Source organism: Lissotriton vulgaris, chromosome 1_2 (assembly GCF_964263255.1).
Source record: "Lissotriton vulgaris chromosome 1_2, aLisVul1.2, whole genome shotgun sequence".
In the NCBI taxonomy this organism is placed as follows: Eukaryota; Metazoa; Chordata; class Amphibia; order Caudata; family Salamandridae; genus Lissotriton; species Lissotriton vulgaris.
The window spans coordinates 349,054,870-349,066,910 of NC_141686.1; the positions used below are offsets into that span (position 1 = coordinate 349,054,870).

Below are 12,041 nucleotides of genomic sequence, written 5' to 3' on the forward strand. Positions count from 1 at the left end.
GACACACTATAAGAATGTCTGTTAATCTGGTATTTTACTATTGTATTTGCTCCCCTTTGTCATTATATTTCACTGCCTAGCCCATAATGCGCCTAGCCAAGGCTTATATTTGGTCTTTTTTTATGTGCACGATTTGATTCAAGCCTATGTATATTCCCTATTTGACTCTTGTATTGATCTGCTACCTCATTCCCCTCAAATTGTATAGTGCTCTGATATCCTTCGAGATTAAGTTTGCGCTATATAAAACTCTATAAATAAATAAATGGAGACACCATGGAGCTAGGAAACTCGTTTTGACAAGTATCCAGCCCGTGTACTCTTCATGGCGTCCATGTTCAATAACAACATCCCCAAGTAGGCTGGACATTGTAGGGGCATATCTGCTCAAGCTGATATGCCCACATATAGGATGTAGTGCCCCCTGCCTTAGAGCTCAAGGCCTGCAGAAGGGATGACTGACCTATACCTTATGCGGTGTATGAGGGCATGGCACACAGGGCTGTGTGCCATGTCGCATCTTCAGATTTCTCTGCAGCAAGACACGCAGCCTGCAATGGCAGAGTGCTTAGCCTTGGTGAGGGATCCCTGGGGTGGCACAGTCAGTGCTGCATCCCTCTTCAGTACCCATGCCCTCGGCACCAGGGGAACCATATAATATTAGGAACTTACACTGAAGTGGTGCCAATCGTGGTACAGTTTTGGGGAACTGGTTAACAGGAACCTAGTGCACTTACAGTACAAAACTACATCAGAGATCAGCAAAAACATGGGGGCCAACCATTTCAAAAGAGGCACTTTCCCACACTTGCAAACTTGTGTATCCTTAGAACTTGACTATTATAAGTTATTACTGTAGAGTTCTGAGGTCAATGCATGCTGAAAGAGCCAGCAGCCAGGGTGAATGGCAGGTCAGGTCATGGGCGATACTAAAGGGGGTGGTAATGGACGGAGCATCTGAACCAATCAAACACTCACACCCAGTCAAAAGATCTGAGTTTAATCCATCACGGTTCTTTAGTCAGGTCATGAAACATTTTAGAAATGGGGGTCTCTAGTTGGCAATGGCTGGCGCCAATGTCCAAAATGGGACCCTTCTTCCTAAGTCAGGGCAAGTGGCCTACCCCCTTTGACAACCCCTGCTCAACCCTGTGGTAACGTAGCACGAGCAGTTAGGCCTATCTCAGAGGCAGTGTGTGAAGCATTTCTGACCATGCACAATAAGGCAGTAACAACACCACAAAAGGACACAACTCAAGTAGGTATAGAAAAATAATATCTTTATTTAAGGTTTAACTCAAGACTCTCAAAACGTTTTAACAAGCTACAATGCAAGTAAACCAGTAGGGACTCAAAAAGGCAATAACGTATTCGCCAGACGTGACACTGACTGAGTACAAGGCCGATGCCTACGCGACCAATTGCGCACCAGATACCTGCTGTTGAAAGGGGATACAGCACGCAGCTTCTCGAAAAAGCAGAGACGGTGACAGGAGGACTCCCAGCGACCACAAGTCTTGGCTGCAGGGGTCTGCAGCGTGCACCCACAATGATTCGGGCTCAGGGACAGTCGGGCTCTCAGCAGCACGCGGCTGCGGCGGCCCAGGCTGGTGGTGGCGATGACTCTCGTCTTGCAGCTCCGTGGTGGTCTCACAGCGGATGCAGCTCTCGCTTAGCTGTGGCGGCCCATGAGAAAATAGTGACAGTCTTCGACAATGGTGAACAAGATGCGGGCACTCAGCGGCAGCAGCGCTTAGCTGCCACGGCCCACAGGACAAATCACGATGAGGCAACGTTGGCAAAGGTGCGGGTGCTCAGTGGCAGCAGCTCTCTCTTAGCTGCTGCGGCCCACAGGACAGATCCCAATGATGCAAAGTTGGCAAAAGTGCAGGCACACAGCAGCAGCAGCTCTCTCTTAGCTGCAGCGGCCCACAGGACGAATCACGATGATGCAAAGTTGGCCAAGGTGTGGACACTCAGCGGCAGCAGCTCTCTTAGCTGCGGCAGCCCACAGGATGAATCACGATGATGCAAAGGTGCGGGCAATCAGTGGCAGCAGCTCTCTCTTAGCTGCTGGAGAACCGGGCCTTATGGGCCGAGCGGCGCAGGGCACGCCTAAAATCTCCGGGTTCACCTGCCTTGTCGGACAGAGACACAGGACACTAGGTTAGGCGTAGAAAATCAGGTTTATTAGCTGCAGCTAAGCACAGTTATCCAAGAAGTACAGCTGTAGGTTCTTAGGAGACTGACAATTAATTCCGTGGCACACAATCTTTTATAATACACATATTTACAACGTCTACTCCCTAATCATACACAGCTGACAAATAGGAAAAGTTTGAAAACAAGCTATTGAGTATCTTGTGTACACCCTCCTTTCAGACCCCGTGTGCTCTCCTCCCCTCAAGTTAATCAACACTAGTGCCCGTAATTCAATTTGCAGGTGGCAGGACATATTCGCATGCTTCAAAGGATAGTTGTGTGATAGGAGAATACAAGGAGAGAAGAGCGAAGGTCAGTCAAATAAGATAAAGTAAAAAAGAATGGTGGGACCCAAACAGTCGACTAAGACAAGGATCAATCAGTCTAGGCATGGATTAACAAACTCGATCAGACCCTGACATCGGTTTCGTTAACAAGGACAAGGGGTTACTTTTTAACAGAAGAGACGCATAGCAGCTGAATAAGCAGAAACACTCCTTTCGCCGTGCTGCCTGAGTGAAGGCAACACAAAATGGCGGCTGGACACAAAATGGCGGCCAAATACGAAGCAAAGTCAAAACCACAGAACCTCACTGCGGCGGCCCACAGGACAGGCCACAAGTATGCAAAGTTGGTGAAGGTTTGGGCACTCAGCATCCCACAGGACGAAGGATGGTCTCGACCAGGTTGGCACAATGGTGAGCGGCTACAGTCTCTTAGCTGCAGCAGCGCACACATATTCAGCGAAGGTTCCGAAGGTTCAAATTCAGGCAAGCTCTCTGCGGCAACAGCTCTCTCTTAGCTGCAGCAGTCCACACAGATTCAGCGAAGGTTCTCAGTCCGTGTTCCTCACAATAGAACTAGAGGCTCCGGATTTCTCGACTGAGGCCTCACCTGTAAGCAGAATTCTTCGCACAGGAATTCCAACGGCTGACAGGGTAAAGTCTAATGTCCCTGAGACTTCGGCAGGAGGCGCTCTCGATTCAGGACCTCAGGTAGTTTCTTCAGCAAGCTTGGTGAAAGTTTCAAGTCTTTTCCTCTGTTGACTCGGACAGAGTTTTGTCTTGTCATCCAGAAGGAACACACCTGGACAAGGTTCCAGGGCAGCGTTTTATACCTAAAAAGTCTTTGTTCTCAAAAGCCACAAATCACTAAATCCATCCAGAACCAGTTTGCTGGGGTCGGGGAGCACTTGGTTTACGAGGCGACATCCTGCCCTTTCAGAATGCAGGTGTCTGCTATAAGACGCCCAGTGGAGCGGGTGGAGCCATCATTCACCTTTCCAAGCAAGGCCCTGCTCGGATCAAAGGGTCACCCCCCCTCATGCCCTGAATATCAATCTCTCTCTCTCCAGCCAGGTCTGACCCAGCTGGCCCTGGTGATCCATAACCAGACGGCCAATACACATACTAGTAAAGCCTGCAGGAAAGCTCAGGCAAGATAATACCGCATTTCCAGAGGAGCCATTTTCGAACATGGGATATATGAATGGTTCTTACTAAAAGGTGTATCTCAATATCCTGAGCATAAACATATCAAACTTGAAGATCCTTTCAGGTTATGGGGGTCAGATAGGATTATAGAAGGTAATTGTCAGCCTGCCGATCCTGGCCTATGAGAATGGATGGCTTCTGTTAGATTTCGGGGTCTCTGGTTGACACAGGTATGCACTTGTGACAAGCAGGGACCCTCTCCTCTAAGCAGGGCAAGGGACTTGCTCCTTAAAAATAACCCCTGCTCACCCTTTACGTTGCGTGGCGAGAGCAGACAAGGCTAATCTTCAGGACGTTAGTTTAGTTAAGCATTTATGACCACATGTAGTAATAAAAAAGACCCACCACAAATGGACACCAGGCGCAGTTATATATCAAAAATACGTATACTGTATGTAAATATATATTTTCTCTGCAGGCTTAAATACAAGACCAGTATAACGATATTAAAATGAGGCCACAGTACTTTGGTAGGCAAGAGTTCTTTAACAATGCTTAATGCTGGAGTTCGGCGTGTTTTGGGCACCCTGTGCGACTCGTGCGGTGGTTGAGACAATGGGCCCGATTCACACAACTAACTTAAGATAAAATCCTAAACTTACTATTATTTTGGCATTCACAGAATGCACTTACTACTTTTGGCATTCACAGAATGAACTTACTACTTTTGGTATTCATAGAAGTTAGGATGTTGTCTTAAGTTTGTCTTAAGACAGACTTTAGACAGACTTAAGACAAAATCCTAACTTAAGTCTGTCTTAAGTCTGTCTTAACTTTGTCTTAAGACAAATTTAAGACAAGATCCTAACTTCTGTGAATACCAAAAGTAGTAAATTCATTCTGTGAATACCAAAAGTAGTAAGTGCATTCTGTGAATGCCAAAAGTAGTAAGTGCATTCTGTGAATACCAAAATAGTAGTAAGTTTAGGATTGAGTCTTAAGTTCATTCTGTGAATCTGGCCCAAGGTCTTTTAAACAAAAATGCAATACGAACAAGTTGCGGACTCTGCGGTCCGATGCGCACTTAGACTCAGGTACGAGTCGTACGGTACCTTTGGGAATCGATGTTTGCGGCGTTCAGATGTAGCCACAGGTGAGGGCGGGCCCGGGACGGGGCCGGCGGTTCTGCACTTGGTCGTCCGGCTCGCAGGCAGCCTCGAGGTGGGAGGCAGGTGAGCGGGACTGTAAGGAGAGGTGAGGGCGGTCCGGGGCTGTATGCGGCTCACGGGGCGAGGCGTCTTTCAGGCTTGCGAGTACTCCTTCCGTACGCTTGGTGGTTCGCGGCGTACCTTCGGGTCGGCTGGGGCTGTGAATACAAAGGCGGGATTGGCGCGGCACAGGGCTCTCAGTACGCAGCGTACCGGGAGGCCTACAGCGTGCGGCGCGTCCTGGCGGGTCTCAAGGATGCGGAGCGGGGCGGCGGCGTACGTCTCGAGCGTACGCACTGTCCAAAGCTCGAGGCAGCACTTGGAGGGAATTCCTGCGTGAGTGGTGCGATGCGCCCAGTGCGCTGCAAGCGGGCGGGGTGAACAAAGTGGGTGCGGCCCAGGGAAGCGTAACGAGAGCGGCTCGGCTCGAGCGGGGCTCTCATCAGGCAGGGGCGGCCTGGCACCAGACGTCACGGCCCAAGGAGGGGGCGAGGCACTTTTACAGGTCACAGCTCCCGCGAGAGGGAAATCACAGTAGGCCAGCAGCCGATGAGCGAAGGCAGGGTGAGCCCAATGGTCCCGGGGCTCAGGTCAGTGGGCAAGCTCATTCCCAAGCCCTTGGAGATCGTTTCAGGCACAAGTTCTGCAAAGTCCTTTCTGGTCTTTTCCTCTCCTTTCTTCAGCAAGGCACCTACTGCAGGCCATTCTCCTAGGTCAGAGACAGTAGCCCTCCTCCAGCTTCTTCAGGTCCTTCTAGTCGGGCAGAGGTTCTTCGTGGTCAAAACAGGATCTGGTTTCTTAGGAGCAGGGCTCCTCTTTTTATACACATTTTCATTTGTTCTTGCAGGCCAGGGGGCCTGAGCCTGGTTCAACACTGTTTTGGAGCACTTTGTTTTGGTGACTCTTGCTGTTTCTTTCAGGGTGCAGGGTAGAGACATCAGACGCTCCGCAGGAGGTGGAGCCAGCATTGTGGTGGCAGAGCACAGCCCTACACTCCTCCCACCCATCCGGAGGGTAATCCCTCTATTCACCACCTGGCAGCCCAGACTGTCCCCTGGAATCCCCCAGCCCTATCACTCACAGAAACCAGACAGCAGATACCCATCCTAGCAGAGGCGGGCTGAAATGGTCAGGCAAGCAAATGCTAACTTTCTAAAAGTATAATTTGCAAACACAGGATATTAAAATACACTTTACTAAAAGAAGTATTTTATTATTCTGAGTTCAGGCATACTAAACTTGACTTTTTACCATGTTCCCTTAGCCTGCTGGGATTATAGTGTGTAATAATTCCAGCAGCCCATTCTGGCCTATGAGAACAGGTAGCCTTGCAATAGTGTAAAACGAAAATGGCTGTAATTCACTATTAGGACATGCCACACACATCAGGGCTTGTCCTACCTCAGGCTTACAATGCACCCTGCCCTTGGGCCTACCTTAGGGGTGACTCACATGAAGTAAAGGGAAGGTTTAGGGGCTGGCAAGTGTGTGCACTTGCCCAGCCAGCATGACAGTACAAGACTGCATGCAGGTTCTGCAATGGCAGACCGTAGACACATTTTAAAAGGCTGCTTCTGTGGGTAGCACAACTAGTGCTGCAAGCCCACTAGTAGCATTTGTATTTACAAGCCCTGGTGCACTTTACTGGGGTCTGAAAACCAAATAAGTCAATTATGGAAGTCAATTACATATACACTTTTCATGGGGAGCACTTGCACTGTGGCACTGATTGGCAGTGGCACAGTGCCCTGAGCAGCTAACACCAGCAAAACATCTGAGGCACATCAGAAAAAAGTGGAAGGGAGACTCACGCCAAGGTGCCAGGTCTAACAGCTTCACGATAGTAACAGTGAAATGGAGGGTAACTCGCTATTAGAACATGCTACACAGACCTAGGCATTACGGTTATCCTAATTCATATAGTCATCTTTACACGGGGACCATTTGCGCTGTGGCACTGATTAGCAGTGGCACGGCGCCCAGAACATCTAAATCCAGCCAACATAAAACATAGGAAGCGAAAAGAAGAAGGGAGACCCACGCCAATGATGCCAGGTTAAACAAAACATAATTGAAGCAGCTGTTTAAAGCAACACATGGAATGTTGATTTTTTTTTCTGCTCTATTGTGCTAGCATACTGTGACAAGCAGAGAGAACATGCTTATTTATTCAACTCCTTAGATAGAGGAAAGGTGGAATCGTGGAATCTTTCTGCATGTTTCTACATGTTCCGAGGTACTGCAGCTTTTTTTTATGGCTTGTATTGAACTGTTTCCAATATTTATGTGCAAAAATATCCCACAGGTTTTTGATGCGTTTAATTTTGCACTAGAGGCTTTATTTTTATTCTTCTTGTTTGCAAACATGTTTGCTCTTTCAGATGAAAGAGCTACGCAACAAGGTTTTAAGTGGTTTGTGGGAAAGGTGATGGTGTGAACATGTATTATATGAGACAAAGTACCACCTGGGGCACATTATAAGATTACTGCAAGTCACTCAGAGTCCAATAACCTTATAAAGCAACTCTGCCTTCGGCCTCGTTTCTCTATATAGTTATGGAACTCCTCCCTGACATGCAATATCCTTATAATGTGTGGCCGGAGGTATCCCTAATACATTTTCACTGAATAAGGTTAAAGTGAAATTATAGTTGGTTTTGTTCTAACACCTTAAAGGATCTTTTAAAAATTAAAAATAAAAATTCTTTAAAAACAAAGGTAAAGTGTATTTATAGTTAAAACTTAAAACTGATCAAACCACTGCAATATGCAAGTTATAGTTAGAACCACAATCCATAACTCCTACTACAGTGTGCAAACCCTAACTCAGTATGTTACGTGTGATGATGCGATGACATTTTACATAGTTAAAGAGTTTACTAAAGCAGGATGCTGCTGTAGGGAGATCATGGCTAGTTTTATCTTTCCTTAACACCATTCATAGCACACTTGGGACTGAGTTACAATTCGGGTGGGTGAACTCACAAGTCACATACAACGAATCACGTAGTGTATCTGTCTTTCACAACGAGGCCGTGTGCATTCTTGGAGAACCCTGCAGTGGCAAGAATATCCCTGCTGTTGAGGCCGAATACATACTAGGATTTTTATATCAGGAACTGGAGACGACTGCGTCTTACCAATATAACTGTGCAACTGGAAACACAGTTCCCTCTCTAGACTGTGCATGTCTACTGTCCTCAATAAATGCCACATTACTTGTATCAGACTATTACATATGATTCTGGCCAGTAATTCCTCCCATGAATTGCACGATTTCCAGTTCCTCAGCCTGGAATGGGGACAAACAAGGAAGGACGAGAGCTACTGGCCTATTTGTCTCTAGAGGAGTCCCATAACCAGGCCTCTTTCTGCACAGGAAGAATGCAGTCCTAGGTGGATACAGAGGAGAGTGCAGGGACACATCTGCACCCAGTGTACTCTGGGGGTCAGTATCTCTCAGGGGGTTCCTCCCAAACCATATTAATCCCCTCGGAGACTTACTAAAATATGCACATATGCATTCTAAAGAGGTTACATGTGTTAGTGTACTCAGTGTGTCCATTTATAGCAAAACACATACCTGGTGTGGCTCTGGACGGCAATAAAGGTGACTGTGTTGGTCCTGTCTCCATTGAGTCTGTGAGGGCGTCTTCATCTGCAGTAATTGTTTCCAGTTCTAAGCATGATGGGGGCACAGGCTGACCCCGCTCTTCAGGACAGAGCAGTTTTGCATTGCAGTTCTGATGTTGATGCTGTGATTCAGGGTGCAGTGGTTTGAGTATGTAGCTCTGATCTGAACCCTGTGCATCAGTACAATATGGTTCTAGCGTGTACTTCAGATTTGAATCCTGCTCCTCTAGGTGTAGTGGTTCCACCGTATTGTTCTGATCTGTTTTTTGTGCTTCAGGAAGCATCGATTCTCTCTCTCGATCCAGTGCAGTAATGTGCAGTGGTTCCACAGTGTTGTTCTGATCTGTTTTTTGTGCTTCAGGAAGCACCGATTCTCTCTCTCGATCCAGTGCAACAGTGTGCAGTGGTTCCACCATGTTGTTCTGATCTGTTTTTTGTGCTTCAGGAAGTACTGATTCTCTCTCTCGATCCAGTGCATCAGTGTGCAGTGGTTCCACCGTTTTGTTCTGATCTGTTTTTTGTGCTTCAGGAAGCACCGATTCTCTCTCTCGATCCAGTGCATCAGTGTGCAGTGGTTCCACCGTTTTGTTCTGATCTGTTTTTTGTGCTTCAGGAAGCACCGATTCTTTCTCACGATCCAGTGCAGCAGTGTGCAGTTGTTCCACCGTTTTGTTCTGATCTGTTTTTTGTGCTTCAGGAAGCACCGATTCTCTCTCTCGATCCAGTGCAGCAGAGTGCAGTGGATCCACCTTGTTGTTCTGATCTGTTTTTTGCGCTTCAGGAAGCACCGATTCTCTCTCTCGATCCAGTGCGGCAGTGTGCAGTGGTTCCACCGTGTTGTTCTGATCTGTTTTTTGTGCTTCAGGAAGCAACGATTCTCTCTCTCTATCCAGTGCAGCAGTGTGCAGGGGTTCAACCGTTTTGTTTTGATCTTTTTTTTGTGCTTCAGGAAGCACAGATTCTCTCTCTCGATCCAGTGCAACAGTGAGCAGTGGTTCCACTGTGTTGGTTTGATCTGTTTTTTGTGCTTCAGGAAGCACAGATTCTCTCTCTTGATCCAGTGCAGCAGTGTGCAGTGGTTCCACAGTGTTGTTCTGATCTGTTTTTTGTGCTTCGGGAAGCACCGATTCTCTCTCTCGATCCAGTGCAGCAGTGTGCAGTGGTTCCACCGTGTTGTTCTGATCTGTTTTTTGTGCTTCAGGAAGCACTGAATCTCTCTCTCGATCCAGTGCAGCAGTGTGCAGTGGTTCCTCCGTGTTGTTCTGATCTGAGCCCAGTGCATTTGAACAGGTCTGTCCGAGCTTGTCTTTCTGCTCTGGTTCCTGTGCTTCAGGGCGCATTGATTCTAGCTCGAAGTTCACGTTTGGATCCTGTGCATTAGGAAGTTCCTGCTTCAAGCATAGGTGTTGCTGTAGGCACTGGGTTTGTTGTGACCCCAACTCATCAAAGGACAATAGCCCAGACTCTAAGTGTACGTCTGATGACATCCCATCAGGTGACACGGGTTGTAGGCTGCGGTTCTCCTGGGGATCCTGGAAATCAAAACGCATCAATTCTTCCTCCAAGGGATCATCGGGTCCCTTCCCATTTGATAGCATGGGCTCTACACCATGGTTTTGCTGTGGTTCGTGTCCTTCCGGAAATACTGGGTGTGGGCAGAGGTTCTGTTGCTGTTCCCAGCTCTTAGTAGACAATGGGGATGGTTCTTGCTTCAGGTGCTCATCTGGTTCCCTCTTTTCTAGGAACGTTGACTGTATGCTCTGGTCTTGCTCTGGTGCCTGGCCAACAACAAATTCTGAGGGAAGATACAGGTTTGCCCCCAGTGATCTGCCTGGAGGATCTGTATGCGGGTACCTGTATAGAGTACAATCCTGCTGTAGTCCATTTCCATTTGGAAACCAAGGTTGCATGCACTGGTCTCGCTGTGACTCGTGTACATCTGGAAACCCAGGCTGCATGCACTGGTCCTGCTGCGACTCGTGTACATCTGGAAACCCAAGCTGCATGCACTGGTCTTGCTTCGACTCGTGTACATCTGGAAACCCAGGTTGAATGTACTGGTCTCGCTGCGACTCGTGCACATCTTGAAAACCAGGTTGCATGCACTGGTCTTGCTGCGACTCGTGTACATCTGGAAAACCAGGTTTCAAGCACTGGTCTCGCTTCGACTCGTGTACATCTGGAAACCCAGGTTGCAAGCACTGGTCCTCCCATGGGTGACGTCGATCTGGAAACACTGGCTGTAGACAAAGGTTTTGCTCCTCTGGGCACAATTGAATATCGGTCGGAGAAGAGAGCGTACACTCCTGCTTTGGTGCATGCCGATCAGAAAAAACTGTCTGAAGACACAAGCTCGGATCCCCTGGCCTGTCCAGTTGAGGTGTCGCAGGCGACCGGCTAACAGCACAATTTCTAATGCTCACTGGACAGACCACCTCCAAAGTCACTCCAGAATTATCTAGGGAACCTTTATCCTTTTCTATCCAGATTTTCTTAATCAGCCCAGCAACTCTAGAAGGTACATCCTTCACAGTATTCAGCAAGTTATCCAGTTTGGCTTCCAACTCCTCCAGCATGGATAAAAGGAGAATGTGGGGCAGTTTCTCCGAAACTGATTCCAGGTCCTGGTCCCTCTGAGCATCATTTTGGGATCTTGAAACTGAGACGTCATGAAGAGGTAAAGATGGGACTGTGGCTCTTTTGGATTCACGTGAACACTGCGCATTCGCTTTCTTTGCTGGAGCCCGTCTTCTGCCCATTCTGGTACTTTGATTTTCAAGTCTCAATTGTCTGCGGAGGAGAGGAAAAGAGACAAGACAACACGTTATCACAGGACAGCTGGGTCAAAATACTCCTGATCAGAGAAAATTGCAAACTTCTAAAACTTCAAAAAAATTAAATCATTAAAATTTAACAATACCCACAACATAGTTCATATATTATGAAAGGGACAGATTTGAAATTTGTTTCCAACGCTAGGTCTGTTTCTTGGTCTGCTCAAATTTCACACAGTTAAGAAAAAAATAGAATATTGTAACAGCCTTGCAGCAATCAAAGGTTTATAGTACCCTAGCAGACAAGACTGCGATATCATCCTCACTTGCACTGTACACCTCTCTTTTGCAATAATGGGGGAAGTGACTGAAGCACGCGCCAACATACCAAACCTCTACAGGATCTACAAATTGCTTGTTATGTCATTACATATAAAGAGAGCATGTTCAACCTGGCGTACCTTGGCACTGAATCAGAAATACATAAAAGAGGAGAAAACAAACCATAACGGGGAAGTATCTAGTCTGAATAGGTTTGTGGGTTGTCAGATTTCTGGGAAAACACTTGGAGTTAGATTCAAATGGATTTCGCCGGGCGAGAGATCCGAATGGAAGGAGCTTATACCAAAGCTGCGTTCACCTGATCTGATCCTCTGTAATTTTCTAATAGAAACTAAATTCAAGTGAGGCGATCTCTGGTTTTGTACGGGTGTATGCATTTCCACCTGGTTTGCAATGAAGTGAGGGGCTAGACCTCTCGACCCTTTAGGGTGGAGGCAGAGGGTCTTAGA

The 12,041-nt window shown here is 47.4% G+C and overlaps 1 protein-coding gene across 1 annotated transcript in view; it reads right to left on the reverse strand.

Annotated features, from left to right (window-relative positions):
* The window catches only part of LOC147736757 (uncharacterized), a 181,712-nt gene extending 170,477 nt beyond the window's left edge, over nt 1–11,235 (reverse strand). The window contains exon 1 of the mRNA XM_086952690.1: nt 8,427–11,235. Coding sequence (XP_086808816.1) covers nt 8,427–11,235 — 2,809 coding nt within the window. The remainder of the gene's footprint in view (nt 1–8,426) is intronic.
* Nucleotides 11,236–12,041: the final 806 nt, after the last annotated feature.